Genomic DNA, 20,380 nt, shown 5'->3' with positions numbered 1-20,380 from the left:
GTTGTAGCATTGTGTTAACACACACCTGAATGCTCCAGACCAGAAAACTGCCAAATGTTTTGCATTTATAAAGGTGGTTACACCTACTGATGATCAGTTAATCATGTGAATGTGATTAGCACCCCTCAATGTTACTTGGCCTCTTAATTCCTATGGAAGCAGTAAGGGTGTGTTTAACTTTTTATAAACAAGACTTAAAAAATAGAGAAAATGGTTTCCTCTTGTACGTTACTGAAACTGAAACTATAAAACTACTGACTATAGCAGTAGTTTTATATGTCCAGCTAATTTTATGTATAGTGCCACATTTTCAGGAGGAATTGAACAACGGAGGTCTGTTCTCTCGCTATTTCACGACAAACTAAGAGAAACTGGAACATCAGGAGTTGATTCCAAGTGTTAAACATGCATTTGGAACTCTAACATTGACGTCCTAAAAGATGTTGATGCAAGTGAAAGACGCCATGATTAGGTTGAAAAGCAGAAAAAAACTATTAGATAATTTGTCAGGAGTGGCCAAATCAACAGTCTGGTACATACTTAAAAAGAATGAATGCAATTGCAAGCTCAGCAACCACAAAAGCCCCAAGACCACTGTGCATGCTGACAGAGTTATTTCCATGGTTAAGAAAAACAAATCTAATGAAGTCAAGAACTCTCCAGTTTTATCATCATCAAAGTTTAAAATCAAGAGACATCTTCGTGCAGAGGGTTTAGAACAAGGAACAAACCACTGGTTACACACAAGAACAGGAAGGCTAAATCACACTTCACCACAAAGCATCTAAAAGAACCTCAAGAGTTCTAGGAAAAAAACATTTGGTCAGATGTAACCAAGATTAACTTGTAGCAGAAGGACAGGAAGAAATCAGTATGAAGAAGGAGAGAAACAGCACCCCAAGCCAAACAACATTATTGAACACAGAGGAGGCAGTGTCATAGTGTGGGCATGTAAGGCTACCAGAAGTACTGTGTCACTAGTGTTTATTGAGGATAGATTGTTGATGGAAGCGGCAAGTGGAATTCTGAAGTGCACAGGGCTTTGCTCAGATCATCAGAGAGTGCTTCACAGTGCAAATCGATAATGATTCAAAGCATACTGCAAAAGCAACCCTAGAAGTCTGTAGGTCTTAGATTTCAGGCAGGCTGCAAAGGTTTTCATCTGAAGATGAAAAACATATACTAGTTTAGAATATACTAGGCTAGAAATACTTCTGAGCTTTTGTAAAATAAAGGACTATGCATAAAAACGATTATACTTCTTAAAGAGTTGATACAATACTTTTGCTTTCTGTGGACGTTTGATTTCTGAAACTAATTGTGGTGGACGAAAAGAACTAGGACACAGGAAACAAAACGAATCGTGTACCTTTGCCTGTTAACGTTGACCTCGTTGTTACCAATAAAAAGACGAGGCGTGTTTTTAAACCTGTAACGCCCGAAACATGAAATAACTGCCAGAAAATACGAATTTGTTAAAACCGGAGTGTTTATTATTTATTACATTTGAAAATTTACATTCATTATGTAGAGGTCTCAAAAACTGTGTTACAATTTACATGTAAAAAAAATAATACATGAGTCTTACAAAACTCATTTAGAAATAGAATAAATTAAAAAGAAAAAAATTCCCCGCTTGCGTGGAAGGCTGTGTGTAGAGGGTCTGTATTGTTGGTTCAGTTATGCCACTTATTATATCGTTGCCTTGAAGATCTGAGACGAATAACCTGGATTTTCAAAGAAACACACACAAAAAATATATATATGTACGTACAAGATACATTGAGGGAATTATGCTGGAAACAAGACTGTCAGCTTTGATTGTAGGAAGAAATACCATCAGAGTTAAACAGGAAATGCAGTGCAGAGAAAGCGGGTGTTTGCCTACATTTTCTCAACAACATGAACCACATCAACCAAACTGTTGCATGGGTGCACATTATTAACTAGAGGAAGGCAGTGACATTTTTGACTAACAGGAAATGGGGTTTTCACACTAACTGGGTTATTTACATAGTATTTAGAATATTAGAGGTAACGTCAACAGTGACGTTAAGCCATTACTCTAATTATCTCTGTAATGTCTGTCCTCTACTAAAAGATATGCTCCCGGACTTCTTCATTAGTTAGTTTGATTTTTGTACTAAATGAAATTAGGCATTATTAGTTTCTTCCTCACTCACCTCTTTTCACTCTCATGTTTATACACCACTCCACATTTAATCATTAGTCATTATCAAACTTCCCTGGCTTTGTGAGCCTGGTTTTGTGGTTTTGTGGTTTCTTCCTGTTAAAGGGGAATTTTTCCTTCTGATTCTCATGAAGTACTTGCTCTTTACCTTGCAATAAAGTTGCAAGGTAAAGACCATTTTTATTTGGCCCGGCTGCAGCTCACAAGCTGCCAGCCGCACATGCAACACACCACAATACCCAACAACCCCTTCTTCCCTGTGTTTTTAACACGGCGGGCGTGATCATACCATACACAGTCGTTTCTTCTGTTGCGGTGTTTACATTGTTGTGTTCACGTAATCACAAACATAAATATATTCTTGAAAATGTCTGTTTAGGCTCTCTTGACTTGTATACAAATTCTTTATTTTTACTTCTACAAAGTCTGGGAAATATACTCTAAATCTGTATACTACCATGCTTTTAAATCAAACAGTCAAGATTGAAGTGGCGCCTTCTATGTTAAATTCAAGGGGTTTAACAAAAGCATTGTATTAACTGATTAGGGATTAATTATTTTTATAGATAATCTCCCATTTTCAGAGGCTCAAAATTAATTGCACAACTGGCACAAGTTTCATGTACAGGTGAGCTCTGTTCCCCTGATATTTCATTGCAAAATGAAGCAGACCTATCATCTAAAGCAGATTTAAAGTGTTGAATTTATGTTTATAGAGTTTTTCACTGTAATTTAAAATCTGAGTTCCAAAGAGATGTCAGAGCAGGGAGGCCATCATTAGGCCTCTGAATAAATTAAAATAAAAAAGACAGCAAAAAAAGTAAGAAAAGGACAAAACGGAAAAATCTGGTACATTCTTAAGAAGAATGACAATGAAGACAACTAAAGTAAAAAATCGCAGAATCGTTTTCTAGGTAAGATGAGCAACTTCACATGAACTAAGTGAATAACACTCTTGAGAATGTAGGCGTATTATTGTTAAAGTCTACAGCTGCCAGTGGAGCCAGGGTGTTTATTGATGATGTAACTGGTAAGTGTACGTAGCTACACTCTCCCCTCAGAATCAGCCAAATGCTGCAAAACTGATTCACTGTGGTCCACAGTGCAAATGGATAAAAACCCAACATATACAAAAAAAATACCCCCAAGAGTTTTTTAATTTGAAATTGGATATTACTCAAGAGCCGAGTCAGTCACCTGATTAAATACACCTGTCATTTAATACAAAACCAAACCCCAAAAGACTCGCAGAGAGCAGCAACTGAAGGCGGCTTGAGTAAAGGCCACGCAGAGCATTTAATGCAGATGATGGCGAGTGGAAAGACAAGGATTTAGTGATGTGGCTTCTATACTTCTGTCAGTCGTTGACTACAAAAAATTGTTCATCCAATAATTAGAGGAATTCCTTATATTTGACATTGTTATTTTGCATCATGATTTGTGAGCCTCTGGAAATGGGGTATTAGGAAACAGCTAAACCCTTTGAATTGAACCTGAAAGCCTTCACTTTAACCACATCTTGAACTTTTCTAGGGCTGGTAAATAAAAGTAAGGACACTTAAAAACATATCTGAGTTTCAAAGTTAAAAAGTTGAATTTCTTCTTTACTTGTCTCTGTGTTTTTTCCACACAGTTCTAGTTTCAGCCTTATCTGTTTTTACCTACATATGTTTCCACCAGATGTGTTTCTAGGTCCCTAAAACCACAACGTTTTCAGACAGAATGCGTGAATGTTTCTTGATAAAAACTGATAAGACATAGATGTTTTAATTGTTTTGCTCCCTCAGCTCAGGCTACACATCCTACTTTAAATATCAGTTTACATGGAAGAAATTTTAGCTTCACCGCTGATTCTGTTTTGAAACCAGAAAAGACCGTGATATTTGATTTTTGCAAGTGCGTTGAAAATCAAGTCTTATCCCTTTTCTATCTGTTTTGATTAAACTTAGCTAACTTAACCAATAGTTCCTTTCTAAACTGTCTATGATGATTTTTTGAAAGGCAACAATTTATGGTAGCAATCATGAGCCTGTAAATTACAGTTGGAGTCCTGTGTAATTCTCTGTTTGCTTTCGTTTCAATTTGTTTACTTTACATTTGGAAACTGTCTTCTCAATAAAAAAGACAGTACTAGTCATTCTGGTAGGCACTGCAAGACCAAAATGTGGTCAATTTTAGGGGCAAGGGGTCAAGTTGCTGACTGTGACCTAGGAAATGGGGGGAAATTAATAACTTTATTTTTATTATTTATGAAGGAGCAGGGATGTATGCACCAACAAAACACTGTTTGTTTGTTTTTTAAACTACCAACAACGGTTGTTCTTTTCCCCAAAAATCAAAAGCCACATTACTGGAAACACTAAGGAAAATTCCCCAAATGAACAATGTGAAACGGTTTAATGTGTCATTAAGAGGTCATGAACAAATGTTTTTGGTTCAGCTGTTACTTAGAAGACTTAGCAACTGTCAAATTATTAAGTGGCTGTGACTTTAGAAGTCATCTTTGAATCTATTTACCCCATGGTGTCTGTGATCAGGCGCTAGTGAAATAGGCTTAGAACTATTTAAGTATCTGAAGTGCTGCATGTACCAAAATATCCCCTAAATGTTTTGATTAATTTCTCCTCTGTGTGCAGAAAAATAAAAGACTATATTTACCCAGATGACGATTAGAGACAGAACTATTTTGGCCAGGGCCACTGCTGCATAGCCAGCTATGCTCCACGTGACCGGCAGGTCCACGAGTTGTGTTGGGCATGGCGGACTGGTCGGAGTTGTCATTGTTGTGTTCAAATAATTCAGTGTTGTCAGTGGAGCTGTGGGCACGCACTCTGTATTTAGACGACATAAAATAAAAAATCACTATAGCACAAAGTGAGGTTATTTACATATCAGTTTGAATTGATTTCAAATTACTTCCTGAAAAACTGTGATATCAGTTATGCAGAATTTCTGCATTTGGGTTACAAATGTGGTTTAATTAAACATTTTCCCATTAGAAATTTGTTTGCTTGAATTAATAAAAGAGCCTGGATGGAAAATATGCTCTTTAAATGTCACAGTGGAAATGGAAAAAATGTGATTTCTGGAAATGCTTTTCCTGCCTTTTGATGTGGCATCATGACAGTTTGCAGAGGTAAGGCGGGGGTTAAATTATGTAAGACTGTTAGATAGATTTAACTTCCTGATACTTGTGTGAGAATTATATGATGCACTGGCTTTGATGCCACTTACACTTACAGGTCTGCTCAGTGGTGTTTTATACTTTGTTAAGCAATGATGGCTTTATTGTGTTATAAAATCATTGTCCCATATGAGGACATATTTGTATATATATTTTACAGTATATTTAGGTTTATCATATACAGTTTCATTAACACCTCACTGTACATTTATCAATAAATAAATTTAAATTAGCAAACATTTGTTCAATATTCACATTTCCTGATAAACCTTTAACATTCTGTATATCCTACAGAGCTTTAATTGCCCTGTACGAAGACGATGCTTTGCCATAATAAACTCGTTAATCATAAAGTCTGACTCTGTCTCTCAGGATCAACAAATATGTCAATACATTGTCTAGGCTCATATGTAGCTCAGTTCCAGTGCGCTACCTGAGGTAGCGAAAACTCATATTTCTGCCAGCGATATTTAATTGAAAGCTTACCATTAACGATCAGGCTGACTTTGTGATTCCGGTTTTGACCCCCTACATTTGCGCTGATGGTACACTCGTAATCGCCTGAATCGGCAGGTGAAACCTTACGCAGAAGTAGATTCTGCTTCTCCCCAAATGTGACCTCACGAGAAAAGTTGTAGTACACTGGATCCTCACCATTACTCCTCCTGATAATGCCATGTTTATTCCCATTGTTTACCTGTTAAATAACAAACACAAGCAGTTTTGATGTTTACAAAATTTGCATCTACAAAATACAATCTACACTTTTAAGCCTGAAGTAAATGACTAACCTTGTACCATGCCACAGAGAGGAAACTGCTGTCCTTTTCAGAAAGTGGACACTCAAGTGAGACATCTTCATTGCAGCTTCTTTCGATATCGATTTTACTCTGGCTCGCATAATGCAACAGCAACAGCTGAGATAAACAAACCACGGCGTTCAGAGAGAAGAGAGCTACAGTTTGAATATTTGGAAGCACCTGCAAAAAGTTTTGATGATGCTCTAAAATTCAGATTTAACTCACCTTGATGACCAATGTCAGCCTGCACATCTTTTACAAGTCCGTCAACACTTAAGTTCACTGTAACAAGTGTTTCTCATTTTCCTTGAAAGTGAGTCATAGTTTACCAGTTTCCTGTAAAAGGGGCTTTTTAAGCCGAGCATGTTGATGGGAGGTATTTACTGAGTGGAAAAGCATGCCCCCATGTGGTGCAGTGTGTGTGTGTACCACAGTCTTTGCTGCCTTCCTGATTTCTTATTTTTTGCACATTTGTCACACTAACATGTTTTAGATCATAAAACAAAATTAATATCAGACAGAGATAACCTCAGTAAATACAGTTCATTTATTGAAGAAAAGAGGCTGTCCAAAAATTTTGCCCTTTATGAAAAAGCACACATGGTTTTTTCCACTCTCGTTAAATCGTAGATTAACTGTTTTTTAGAAAAGCTGAGTTCAGTTTCAGTAGCCATGTCCAGGTATGATTAATGAGAGAACTTCTGACTCAAGGAAAAGGAAAAAGCTGCACATCACACCACCATCTGAAGAAACTCAAGAACATATATGAAACAAAGTCATTGATGTCTATCAGTCTCAATGCCACTTATAAGGCTTTGAGACTTCAGTGAACCATGCAGAGAGCCATGACTAATAGATGGAGAAAACTTTGATAAGTGGTAAGCCTTCCTATGAGTGGCCAGAACTAAAGAACTGATTGAAGCCTGAATTCTGCTCTCTACCAGGAAAAACGTGTCCAGCTGACTGTTTGCACCCTGAAACTCACGCACACCTGGATCATGCAGTAGGACAATGATCCAACACACACCAGCACAAAAATAATAATAAATGAATAAATAAAACGAAGGTTCTGAAGTGGCCCAAGTCTGGACTTAAAACCTATTAAGTTGTTTTGGCATAACCTTAAACAGGCCGTTCATGCTCAAAAACCTCCCAGGTGGATAATTTAAAGCAATTCTTTAAAGTGTGGGTCAAAATGTCTCCACAGTGATGTGAAAGACTCATTGCCAATTATCACAAAAGCTTGATTGGAGTTCTCTGCTGCCAAGAGTGGCACAACCAGCTAGGGGGCAATTACTTTTTCAGATAGGGCCAGGCCAGTTCAAAACCTGCATTTTGTACTTAATTGTTTTATCTCTGTGTAACATTAAAATGTGTTTGACTGATTTTATGGTCACTGAAAGCGACTGCATTTATGAAGGCAGAGTCCAAAGCATGTCCTGCAAGGTGAATGGAGCCAAGCACATTCACACTCGGTATCGCTGTCTGTTAAAGTCCAGACAATGATAATGCTGCCTCACTTAATAGTCAAAGATAAAAAGTCCTGAAAGTCTAAGATAAAAAGTGCAGCAGACACAAGTGGATGATATGTTAAAATACCATACAAAGGGTTAAGTCATCCAATTTTGGTTTTCACCATCTGAATGGAGTTTAAAGAGATCATCTGAGATAAAAATGAATTTTTAAAAATAGCAGCAGCACCACCTCCTCGGCCAGAAATCTGAACAGTACCGAAAAAAGAGCAGCGTCGGGGACAAGGTTGTAAAAATTGTGAGACTTTGTTCTCACGCTGTCCTGCGTCAGAGATAAATATAAAGTCCAGCTTCTCATGTCAGATCAAGTCATTTTAGAATAAAATACATTTTTGATGATGCAATTTTTAAGAAAATACCAGGTGTATAATTTGAGGCAATGTGGGGCATTTTTATGTCAAGTTTAGCAGATTTATTGATCTCCCCCTACCACCACTTCCCCTGCCAGTGGCGGACTCCCTCAGACATCGGTGCGTTGGTGGTTCTTTGTGTCCGGGGATGGGCGTCCAGGTACACACCGGCTCACTCCTTGGCGGCCGCATATCGGGGCCTGGAGCCTGGGGCTCGCTCGGGCCACTTCGGAGGTGGGGTGCCCCCGGCCGAGAGGCCGGGGGCCGAGAGCTGAGGAGAGCCCTCATCTGGGACTCTCCTCAGCTCTCTCTGGGACAGTGGCGCGGCTGCCCCTCTGTTAGTCTTCCTTGGTCTCTTGTGTTCTGGGGGCCTCTGGATGTCTGGAGTTTTGATCTCTTCCATACCTGCTTCATGCCCTGGAGGACGGGGTTGTGCCCCCCCCCCCCCCCCCCCCCCCCCCCCCACACCCTCTAGCAGATCATTACATGAAGGAACCTTTTAAAAAAAACAAGCGCGTCCATGCTCACAGGTGTACACACGGGTGATCACACCCACAAACTACACCCTTTTTGGCTCCTACCTCAAAGCACACTGTGTTCTGTTGATCTTATGTGCTGCACAATAATGTTTAATATTTAGTATTTACTGTCATATTCCCATATATCATTGTGATGTTGTTTATTCTATTACTCTTGTTCTCGTCTGCTTGTTTTCTTTTTTCTTTCTCAGCATGTGATCCAGGTGATTGATATATGCATTTTTTTTTCTTTTCTTTTTTTTCTGCTCATTCTGTTGGTTTTTGGTTTTTGCCCTTCTCCCCCGTCCCTCTTCTCAGCTGTTTCTCTTTCCCTCTTTCTTTCTCCCCTTCTTTCCCCCAGTCAAGTCTGTCCCGTATTCAACAAGTGAAAATAAAATAAACAATAAAAGGTGAATCAAATGGACCATTATGGCAAGGCTGGGATGGTCAAGTTGGTAAAGTAAATCCGTTGGGCATCTTTCTTTGCCTTTAGACAATAATTCTGATGGCAAAAGAGCCAAACGGGACAGGCAAAAAAACAAAACAAAACAAAACAAAAAGATTTATTGATCTCTATTTATCTAGTAGACGTAAAACGACAGGAGTTGCTCCAAAGTGTTTTCTAGTTAAGCCAGATGTGTTCATCCATGTCTCAGAAAACTGACATGAAAAATATTAGGTCCAGGTCGGAAAAATTAGGACAATGCAGGAGTGCTTAAAAACAAGCACTCTATATGAAGGTACCAGATGGCAATAATTCTGGCTGGAAAAAGATGTTCAGTCATAAAGCAGTGGTAAAATGTCTGATTTGACTACTGTTAACACTTTCCTGTTGAGTTTATGAGTTGTCAAACACAAGTAATTAGCCAAAGACTTTATTCATTTTGTTTTGTTTCATTTTAGTAAGAAATCTAGCTGCTGCAGGCCAGGTGTCTCCCCTGCTGGTTGTTTAAAAAAAGAGAGATTTAGGGTACTTCATGTTTCAGACGCAGAAGCCATGATAATCTTTTATACTTTCCATGATTCACACTTTGCTGCAGCTAACTACCATGTAAGACCCTTTCTTGTTTCCTTTCACTGTTTGTCTTTAAACACTTTGAAACGCGGACACAAGGATTTGTGGTTGACCAGCTTTCCCACCTGAAAACACAGCAAACAATAATACAATAAGACAAAGGAAACCAATTTATGAGCATTATATGTGTAATTACAACATTCACAGTACAAAACATAAAAAGGTTTGGTGCATAACTTGTTGGACAAAGGGACAGTTTTTGTCAATTTGCCTTTAGACACCACTAAAGGTGATCTTAAATCAGCTTTGATTCATAAAGTTTTTATTTTAAAAAATGTATTAAAGCATTAAAGTATTAGAATTAAGGTAAGTAAAAAAGGCTGTCACATGAAAAAAATGAGATAAACCTGTCAGAGAGACAGAGAGCAAGAACTAGGACTACTAGGAGTAGCCAAAATGAATGGGCCGGTCAGCTCAGCAACCCCAAAAAACCTGAAAGACCACAGAATCAAGAGACGCCTTCATGAATGGAATTACTGAGTATTTACGATGAGGTCCAAACCAGTTGTTAAACTCAAGAACTGGAAGGCCAAATTACAGAAGAGTCTGCACAGTTCAGAAATAAAACGAAACAACAACAAAAACTTTGGACAAATGAAAAAAAAGAGAATCTTTATCAGAATGATGGAGATAAAAAAGTACAGTATGAAGAAGAAGAAAAAAAGCTCATGATCTGAAACATGCCACATATAGGCAATGTTATGGCATAGGCATATAAGGCTGCCAGTAGAACCAGGTCACTAGTGTTTTACTGGTGATGCAACTGCTGATAGGAGTAGCAGAATGAATTCACAGGGCTGTACTGCTCAGATCCAGCCAAATGCTACAAAACTGACCAGACAGCTCTGCACAATGCAAATGGGGAAAGACCTAAAGTATACTCCAAAAACAACCCAGGAATCAAGGTAACATATCTCAACCCAACTGAGCATGCTTTTTAGTTATTAAATACAGATTAAATCCACAAAGAACTACAAACAAGCAGCAGCTGAAGGTTACTGCAGTAAAAGCTGAGCAGAGCATCTCAACGAACAGATCATTTTATCATGTCAGTGGTTCTAGACTTCAGACTTCTGACTGCAGCGTTCAAAACAATGCTCATATGTAAAATGTTGTCTGTCCAGTTAACCTTGAGCCTCTGAAAATGGGGGAACTATATATAAAAATGGGTGTGATACTTAAACAGGTAATGCAAGATTTTTTATATAAAATGTTTTAATGTTGAAAATCTGCACTTCAATCACATATTGGTTGTTCGCTTTAAAATCCACTGTGGTGGTGCACAGAGGCAAAATTACAAAAATTGTCTTTGTCTAACAATTGTAAATTGTAAACAACTGTAAAAGATGTGTGCAGGACCTAATGTCTTGTTGGTCAGTACAGCTGCACCTTGAGAAAAATGTATCACTGACCAGAGGGAAGAATGCAAAACATGTTAGATATGAAACAGATCTTAAGTCTGTCAGTAAGATCTTTCTCCCACAGACAGATTGTCTCACATTAATCACACACACACACACACTCTTATGAGTCTGGCTCATCCTGTTGTTTTTAACACAGGGAACTCCCCATTGTCTTCCTTGAAGCATATTATTTGTACGCGTCGCTCTTGTTGACAAAGGAGGTCGATATATGGTTATTAATAGCAGGCTCGCTTTATGGAAAAGGGAAGCGTGAGGTCTTTGGATTCCACCATCTGCATTAAACAATACCTCATTCAGCAGCAGCTGGCAAAGGGACATAGACATTTACTGATGTTAAGGCAGAACATTGGTGGAAATGAGGATTTTCTCTTTTTTTTCTTTCTTTTTTTTTGGCCACTTCCTATTGGACACCATTAAGTGCAGCTGCGAGCGGTTTCAGATCTGTGACAGGGAATAATCCCAGCATGAGAAATAAATAGCTTATACAAAAACATGCTACTCCACATTTCTTAAATATCTCTGCGCTGCAGATGTGCTGATATTCCTGTGCTGGATTAAGAAAAGCGTCATAACCAAGCTCAAGGGAGTCTTAAAGTTCATGCAAACTATGTGTTATAAGGAAATAGTGCAGTCATAAAAGTCAGTGACAAAAACTTGTAAGATTCATCGAAGTTGTGATTCTCTGAAGGTTTAATTGCTGGTGTAAATGTGAGTGAGTGAATGTATGGTGTGTGTGTGTGTGTCTGATTCTGCCTCTTAGTCCTGTTGTTAAAGGGTGTTGCACGCCACAGTAAATCCCAGAGGTTGTTAGCACGCCCAGCTGCTTGTGCAGGTCTCCATGTTTCTGTCAGCGAGGTTGTTCACTGCAAACTCTTTCGCCTCTGATTGAGGAAATCCTCTGACTGTTTGCTCTGTTTGCTGAAATGAAACATCCCAATGGTTCCGCCATCTCTCCCACAGGCCCTGTACACAGAGACTTTCCCATGAAGACCATGCATGTTTACTAGGGTTTGACAGATATATAGCTCTTTGATGGGCCATAACAGTACCGGTGATCCTGTGCTAGCAGGGGGTCACGTTATAGACTGATCTAATACCCTGTTTTAATTTATTCCACGATAACATTGTTCCTGAAACAGTAATTAAGAAAGAGAAAGACACTTAAAACCAATCATATTATTCTTAGTTCAATTCATTTTATTGTCCAACAGGAGGGAAAACACTGAAACATAAACACAATAAAACACAGCAGGACAACCGAATACATATTACAAAACAAGGTTTATATGTAAAAACAACAAAAATTATTAAATACATTGTATTTTGAAAACTTGCACCTAAAAAACAGCCATTAATTTATGCAGTTATGAGGTTATTTAGTGATTTTAAATGGTCTGCCTCACTGTTTTAGCCATGTGACAGGCTGGCAAATTGTCCAGGGTGTACTCTGCCTCTTGCCTTATGGTTGTCTCTAGCATGAAAATATGCAACAAATATTTCACAATTCTAGGTCCTAAAATCAAGAAAATAATCATTATATTAATTCTACATGAATTGTGTTTTAAACACAGTTTTTAGAACCAAATGTGACTGCTTCATTGTCTTTTATGACTGTAATTTTGACCACAATTTATGAAATTAGCCCTATGTTGTGCTCAGTAGGACTTGAAACTAGCAAATGAGACCATAAACTCATCAGAAAGGTATTCACTGAGGTCAAAGATGAAGAGAGCTAAAGGTCCATTTTCCTGTAGATGTCTGTACAGTTACATTATTTCCAGTTATTGCCCCCCCCCCGCTTGACATTAGTAAGAATGAAGTTCCTACAGCCATTCTAGTGTAGCTAAGGTTGTCTGCTCCAAAGTGATTAACAGAGGTAAAATTTGAAACTAAAAACTCTGCAGTTTGTCATGTTTTCAGCTACCTTTTGCAGCCTCTAAATAGGAAAAAAAAAATCATTCTGTACAATTCTTTCATTTAGTCAAGTTGCCTTTATTTATATAAAGTTTCATAGGTGCAACATGACAGAAGTTGATCCTCTGTCCTTTCCATGTGAAGAAAATCATCAGGGATCATATGACAAAAAGAACAAATTAAAATCAGTGATAAAATTAAACATATGTCATGATAACCACAAATTTAACAGCAAGTATGGGATAATAAAAACAGGATAAACTAGGAAAACATACCAACAAGAAAAAATCACAAGGAAAAAGCAATAAAACCAAACTTAAAAGGGAAGATAGTGAAATAGTGGGACAGAATTTATTGCGGGAAACTGAGAAAATGTATCTACATGAACACAAACACTTCCTCTAAACATCCAATAATGAACGCTTCCACATGGTGGGGAAGATTTTTTTTCCCCTCCCATTTGATGTGGATAATGTCTTGTTTTGTTTTGGTCAGTTCATTTGAAACTGACTGAAATAAATCCTGTCTTTGTGAGGCACAACACGCTGCAGAGATGCATCATGCTGCCTGTTCAATTGTTTATTTAAGGAAGAAAAAAACCCTCAAGTCTGTGCTGCTGGATTCTCACCTCAAGCCCTGGGCTTTGGCAGCCTGCTGACTCCTAAAGCTTGATTGTCCGAGCCTGAAACAGAACAGAGCAGTGTTAAGACGGTGTGCATTGTTCCCTAATTTCTTCTCTGGGATTTCCTTTTACCAGCTCTCCCCGCCCACCCTTCACTCTCCATCATCCTCCCTCTCCTTCTGAAGGCCTTGCCAAGTTGTCTGGCACATGAAAACAATTGTTCTTGCATGTTTGAGGAGACACAACTGTCTCCTTGCATTGGCGAGCTTCTCCCCCGCCGAAGCTCAGCTGACGGTCAAACAGACAGACTTCCTCTACCTCCTCTTCCTCCTTTTTGGGAAAGCGTTCATGTTCAGTAAAATCAGAAGAAAGGTATCTCAGCCTGGAACCACTAAGTAACTATCAATATCTTTGACATGCAGGTGGAGCCAGGGGCCATCTCTCCAGCCAGCGAGTGTTTGAAACATGCTGAAGCAGACTCTGAGAGCAAAAGCCATTAAAATATTACCATGTGCAGGTTTATGTCTAACAACAGCTCTCTGGCAAGACTACAAAATGATGAAGCTAAGCACCCATGTGGGAATCAGTCCTGGGCTCCCAGATGATGCTGAAAAATGCTTTACATCCTTCCTGTTTCTGGATCATCTATTTTAACTTTTTTCTATTTTATGTTAGTGAGGCAAGGACAGGAACACTTTGAGCTGCCGGAACCGTGATTTGTGTCTCATTTGCAAAGGTGTTTTCATAGACCGAGCTCAGTTGTACTCATTAAATTGTGCTTCCAAAATGTGCCACTTCCTCTTCTTAAGTAACTGTCAATCACCAAGAAGAACAACGAGATCTAAAATGACACCAGTTTTTCTCTACTTTTATTCATGAATAACTCTGTACCATAAATCTGTAGTGTACAATAAAGCGCTGAGCTTCTCAATGAGAATTACAAAGAAACACATTGTACACACACAGTGCAGTTGGAGCTTTGCATTTTATTGCACAATTAAACATTATTGTAGCATCTCATACCCAAGTCATGCAACACTTATTTGGGGAAGTCCAAAACGCTTTCGCTTGAAAGTTTGGAAAAATAAGCAATGAGCAATATGTGAAAAATCCAGTATCCAGTTGGCTATACATACAAAAAAAAAGAGAAGAAAAATATAAAACCTTCCTTTGATGAAGATACATGATACAGCAGAAATAATTTACCTAATTTAGTAGAAAATGCTCTGTTTCTAGTAGTTTTAGGTAAGACAGCAGAGCTCCATCTATTATCGTCATGTCACAGAACATAAAACTGGCAGGAGGAGGTGGAACTGCCGTCTGGCTTCATTTAAGCTCCGCTAAAATTCTCTGCTGGGACTGGGATGTCCGAGGAGGAGGAAAAACTTACCAAAGTGAAGCGGTAAACCTTTGCAGTGATCTCCAGGTGGATCCTCTGGACGCTCGCCTGTCAGACATGTTAAACAGATCCAGACTGATTTTTACTGACTTTACTTGAGTTCTTTGTTCCCGCCCTTTCCTTCTGATCATCTCCGCCATGTTTTTTTTAATCTTTCATCTTAGTAAAAACTAAAAAATTGTTGATTTGATTGAACACTCAGTATTTTGTTCGCTCTCTCTGAAAAGCATCACTAGAGATCCGTACATCTGGGTCCCAGTGCCGGATGATGTCAAGACTGGCGATGACCCAAAGCCCCGCCGCACAGAGAGTTCCTCAGAGAGGTCGGCTGCGTGTTGTTTTCCCTTCCTCTGCCTACGTGACATCTTCCTGCCGGGGGGAGCCTCAGGGAGCCATCTGAGGAGGCCCAGTCCCTGGGTGAGGAGGACAAATTCGACTTATCCTGACACAGCAGGTGGGGGAGGGACGGCAAAGGAAACTCAGACCCCCAGCATGCACCTTTAGCTGCCTTAAAATTAACTTTCCATACAGCCTCCTGTTTCACCAGGGAGCTTTCTTCTGTCATTCAGAGGACTGAGTTTGCAGTCTTATTCAAAGAGATGCCAGAAGGGAACTTGGGCTCAGCTGTGTGTCGCTGAGCTGCAATCTGCCTGTTACAGCTTTCATTACAGACTGGAGAAGAAGCCCACAGAGACTGGGCGGCTTTTGCTTTGCAGCATTATGAAATACAGACACATGGCAAATTAAAGGAAAAAGTTGAACCCTTGACCCCTACAGGTAGGGGATCTTTTTTGTGCTGTGGGGAGCATTTCACAGCCACTATTTGAGTCTGGTTGTATTTTGATTTATTTATTTATTTATTTATTTAGTTAGTTAGTTAGTTAGTTAGTTATCTTTCAGGGGATCATACTGGTTTAGATAAAGATATGGAAGGCCACGCATTGGAAAAATTAATCCAAAAGTGTTTATAGGTAATAAAAGCACTGCAAACATAAATCAAACTAAATACTTAATAAGCATTTGAACTACTCTTCATCTTGCCAGTTATCTGATGTGCATGTATGTGTCTTAGAGAAAAGCTGCACTACAAATCAAGTTACAGTTCTGAATTATCACCTTTATCCATTTAAAGCTTGTTTATCCTCATGGAAAGGTGTCCTTTGGGAGGATAATGCCCCCTCCACTGGAGTATTATGATATCTACTGGAATGCTTGAAAAGGGATAATGTGATAGATATGTGATTGATATTGGCATAGCTATGGAGATTGTGGACGAACATGTTAGACAGTGGTCTCCAACATCATCACCATCATCATAATCATCATTATCATCATCATCCTCAAAATGTCAAATGAGGGAAAATCTTTTGGAAGACTGGTCTTCCTTCCCTCCAGTAGATTTTCAGGGGCTCAGAGAACAAGTGCCAAGGGACACTGGAGCTTTTCTGACAGCATGTGGTGCCTGAACACTTTACTGGGACATTTTATGATAGCATTTACTTTATCTGCATTTGTCAGTGAAAGCTATCTGAATTTGCTATGTGCTACAGAAACCAGAGTGCACGAAAACATGGCAAGCACAAGAGAAAGTTCTCTTTTGCAGCTGAAAATAAATAAAACAGTAATCATTTGTCATGCTGATAGCGATGTGAGAACCTGAATATCAAATACAGCGATGTTTCCTACTAATAAGAAATGACATGATAAAAAGATACATATCTTGAAAATCTGCTCTGAGATTAAATTTGCATCATTTGCAGTCACTAAGTGTCACTTAGCTTTCACTTCAATACTACACTGTGACCTCTGACCTCTCACCCCATCTCCCTGTCTTTTGGGCCCACAGCAGTGATTTATCCCTTTGACATACCAACAGCTGTGTTGGGGGCTCTGAACAGAGTGTGGGCTACTATTTGCCGTGACTAATCGATAACAGACTTCAAAAAAACACCAATCATGAGTTTTGGGAAAAACACACCACTCAGTGACACTGGAAACCCCGAACCTTTTGCCGTGGGTCTGCAAGGCTTCATAAACAACACACTGGCACCATCACTGTAAACAGTGGAAATGTTTGTATGTCTGACATCTTTCAGCAAAGACATAAAAAAACATTTATACCTCCAAATTTGCTATTAGAGTCAATGTTTTCAAATGTTTATTAGAAAAGAGCAGCAATTTTGCAAACTGCAGCTGCTTATTGTATATTGGAAGTACTCTTTTTTTTTTTTTAAAGTGGGTGGTGAAATAGAAGACCTCAACAGATTGTTGGTCTCAGATATATACACTCCATTAATCTCCTCTTTAGTGCAGGAAATCTGAACTACATTATGATATGATTCAAATAATTTTGTTTGAGTCAAATGTGTTGTTGTTGTTTTTTTTCTTTTAAAGACGGGAATTGTTTTTGTTTTATAAAATATATTTTATTTAAAATGTTGCCAACAAAAAAGACACCAAACAAAAAATAATCCACAACTTTTTTTTTTTTTTTTTTTTAAAATGCACTGCATCTTTGAAAGGCTTATGCGTAAATTTCCAGTCAAGTATAAATATTCCTTTCTTTGGTTCCATTATTTGATCCAGCATGTGTACATGTAGATGAGCACGCTCTCCAAAACCAGCTTCGACTCTTCCCTGAGAAAGTCTTTGAGGGTTTTCAGGCTGTCAGTCATTCACTGGTCTTCAGTCAGCGCGTCATTCGCAGCGGACCAAGCCCTCGCATTTTCAAACAGTCTTTTCCATCTTTGATCTGGAAAGAAAGACATTCTTGGGTCATATATAAGCACTCCAAAAAAACAAAAACAAAAAAACAAAAAATCTGCGCCATAAAGGCTTACAAAAGCGATGTCACGTGAATAAATGTAGTTCCTATCAACAACTAAGTGTTTTGCGTAGCTCTGGTTTTCTTGCAGAATTAAAAAGACACTATGTGTGAGGAATTTAAAGTGATGGTTAAGAAATACACTGTGTTATACTGCGAACAAACATCAGCATAAAAAATACATAGGTTAAAAAATGAGCTGCACTGCTAAGTAATAGGCATGGTGCATTTCATTGCGCACGATTATTGACATAAAATTGTTGGCATTTTTAACCCAGCAGTTAAATCTAAGCCTTTTAAATCGAGCTCTGACATATAAAACATTTACCCCTTTTCTCTGGTTGCTCAAACAGAAGGTGCAGATGGTCCGCGGCTGCTTTTCCCCAAACTCTCCTTGCGCATGGACCCCGCCGAGGCACGGCTGCCCATCTGCGCCACCGTCTCCAATCAGAAGCACGTTGGCCAGATGAGAAATGTAGCTGGATGCCAGTCGAAGAGTTTCAATCTTGGATAGCTTTCTGTCCACGGGCTCTGTGGGTATGAGAGTCCGGAGAGCCGTGAAAGCGGTGTTGACACTCTGCGTCCTGCCTCTCTCCCTGGCGTTAGCCGCGCTCCTCTGTTTCACGACCACCGCGGAGTCTCCTTCCAGTTTGCTGGAAATCCGTCTTCGTTTGTCGGTGGAGCTACAGTAACTTTGCTCCGAACTGCCATCGCTCTCGCTGCGGTTCTCATCGTCCTCGGAGGTGACAGTGAAGTCCGAGTAGATCATGTGCGTCGCCACAGGCCGCAGCATGGCAAAAGTCATCATTGAAAAAGTTACCAGTCCTTACTCCAGATCCGCTGTGCAACCAGTCGGAAAACAACCTCAGGGACCGTCCCTACCTACATCTCAAAAGTCTGTTACGTACAACCAAAAACGTACGGCTCTAATAAAGCTCACCAATTTCTCATAAGTCCGTTTTGCAGGGCCTATTCAGGGATGGACACAGACTACCTGGTCAGCTGGGCTCTTATAGCTGGATGGGAGGAGCTGACAGCAACATTTACAGTTACACTAGCCTCTCCAGTGAAACGGACTCAATAAACTGTGGTCATTTCCACTTAAAGGGGAAACGTTAGGAGAGACTCAAGAGAGAGTTGTTAGAAGAAAAAGGGATCTCTGGAGACTCACAAACACAGTGTGGTCACCAAAAAGGTGGAGCATATGGGAATATGACATCTAATGTAATAGCAGTAGTAGCTAGTAGGAATAGTAGAATTTATTAAGTGGCATGGCAATGTTGTATTTATTTACTTTAAACCACTTTAAATTATTCATTAAGTCTAAAAATATTAAAGTTTTTAATTTCCTGATTTGCCTTGTATGTAAAACCAAACTAATAACTGTTAGTAAAGGGGAAGTGGGGTAAAAAAAAAACACTTTACTTCTTTTGCTCTATTTATTTTTGTTTTATTTTATTTGTACTTATTTTAACTGTAAAGTAGCATCACACAGAAGCATTCAAAGTACAAGGTGTAGTACTGAACTAAATCTACTACATTCCAGTGCATGAGATGCAACCATTCTTAATTAATATATAATAAATGCTTCATTAGAAGTTGCATGATTAGAAATGTTCAAAATTCAAAGCACTGATCAATGTGTAAAGCTTTAAAGGCATTTAGGTACTGAAGTTTGCTCTCTAGTTATTTTACAGTAAATTTGTTTCTGCCGCCCACCAAGGTCTGTTTCTGTGTGCTGGTGAAGCACATCGGTAAACACTAAGACGAAATTAACTTAAACCATACACATGCAGTTTATAAAGTGATTTCTCCACTGTCATATTTGGTAGTAGTAGTACTAGTAGTAACAATGATAACAAGAATAAAGTATTTTTATTTTTATTTCTTCTTTGGGAGAATACATTAACTATATCTACTGCACAGCAACAGACTTAGACTAGCTTGAGTAAATACTGTTGTGTCCCCATATTGAAAGCTGTTTTTAGCTCTTACTGAGGATCACAGGTCACAGTGGGAGAAAGTTAAGTAAGAGTAAACAAACAATGAACAGATGATCCTGGAATCACAAGAATTTAATCAGTTGCTGCCCATAGTTTATAAAAACAAAGTGGTGCAAAACGGATGATTCAGTGTCTCTGAAGCCACATGAGCAGAGGCAAGTCGGCAGCACATTCAGCCACTTCAGTGTGTCTCAGCTGCATCAACAGTCAGACACCCAAACTGTCTGCTGAGGGAGGGCTTACAAAACAAAATGAATCAAACACAGGACCCCGCAGAGCTAAAGGCTGTGTGAATGTTCAGCTTCAGAATTAAGATACTCTCTCCAGAGATTCAACTTCATCTGAATTAATTAAAAATATTATGAGCTAGAAGAAGACACGCCAAACGATTTTAATTTGTTTTGAAATCTGATGATCCAGTAATAACACATTAAAGGTCAACGAAGCCGCTCAACTATTAACCAACAAATTAGATTGCTGTACGGTTAATTACATCTATCAGGAAGTCTTGCCGGGAATTTATTATCTTTGTGCAGTATGTGAA

At 38.9% G+C, this 20,380-nt stretch overlaps 2 protein-coding genes and 1 long non-coding RNA gene across 3 annotated transcripts; all 3 read right to left on the bottom strand.

Annotated features, from left to right (window-relative positions):
* Nucleotides 1-1,471: 1,471 nt before the first annotated feature.
* On the bottom strand, nucleotides 1,472-6,497 carry LOC143414389 (uncharacterized). The gene is made up of 5 exons (XM_076878662.1): nucleotides 6,401-6,497; nucleotides 6,167-6,292; nucleotides 5,862-6,072; nucleotides 4,850-5,022; nucleotides 1,472-1,727 (listed from the first exon to the last, which is right to left on the bottom strand). The coding sequence occupies exons 1-5, from the start codon at nucleotides 6,425-6,427 to the stop codon at nucleotides 1,677-1,679; spliced, it is 588 nt and encodes a 195-aa protein (XP_076734777.1). The 5' UTR covers nucleotides 6,428-6,497; the 3' UTR covers nucleotides 1,472-1,676.
* Nucleotides 6,498-12,294: 5,797 nt separating this feature from the next.
* Nucleotides 12,295-15,473, bottom strand: LOC143414324 (uncharacterized). The gene is made up of 3 exons (XR_013094855.1): nucleotides 15,001-15,473; nucleotides 13,617-13,670; nucleotides 12,295-13,118 (listed from the first exon to the last, which is right to left on the bottom strand). It is a non-coding gene; the product is annotated as an uncharacterized LOC143414324 (long non-coding RNA).
* A 1,982-nt stretch (nucleotides 15,474-17,455) lies between these two features.
* tcf15 (transcription factor 15) lies at nucleotides 17,456-18,885 on the bottom strand. Its single transcript, XM_004546435.5, has 2 exons — nucleotides 18,162-18,885; nucleotides 17,456-17,761 (listed from the first exon to the last, which is right to left on the bottom strand). Exons 1-2 carry the CDS (start codon nucleotides 18,639-18,641, stop codon nucleotides 17,699-17,701), a joined length of 543 nt encoding a protein of 180 aa, XP_004546492.1. The 5' UTR covers nucleotides 18,642-18,885; the 3' UTR covers nucleotides 17,456-17,698.
* Nucleotides 18,886-20,380: the final 1,495 nt, after the last annotated feature.

The sequence above is a fragment of the Maylandia zebra genome, linkage group LG20 (genome assembly GCF_041146795.1).
Source record: "Maylandia zebra isolate NMK-2024a linkage group LG20, Mzebra_GT3a, whole genome shotgun sequence".
NCBI classification, from domain to species: domain Eukaryota; kingdom Metazoa; phylum Chordata; class Actinopteri; order Cichliformes; family Cichlidae; genus Maylandia; species Maylandia zebra.
The sequence above is the reverse complement of the archived record's forward strand: the minus strand, read 5'-3'. Positions and strand labels throughout refer to the sequence as shown.

What these genes read in the sequence shown, in the direction of transcription:
- tcf15 (XM_004546435.5), bottom strand. Translation starts at nt 18,641, where the DNA reads ATGATGACTTTTGCCATGCTGCGGCCTGTGGCGACGCACATGATCTAC. An exon ending in TGAGCAACCAGAGAAAAGGG is followed by an intron (nt 17,762 to 18,161) that starts GTAAATGTTTTA and finishes CTTTCTTTCCAG; the next exon opens with ATCAAAGATGGAAAAGACTG.
- LOC143414389 (XM_076878662.1), bottom strand. Translation starts at nt 6,427, where the DNA reads ATGTGCAGGCTGACATTGGTCATCAAG. An exon ending in GGCTGACATTGGTCATCAAG is followed by an intron (nt 6,293 to 6,400) that starts GTGAGTTAAATC and finishes TGTTTATCTCAG; the next exon opens with CTGTTGCTGTTGCATTATGC. An exon ending in AGTCAGCCTGATCGTTAATG is followed by an intron (nt 5,023 to 5,861) that starts GTAAGCTTTCAA and finishes GTCTAAATACAG; the next exon opens with AGTGCGTGCCCACAGCTCCA.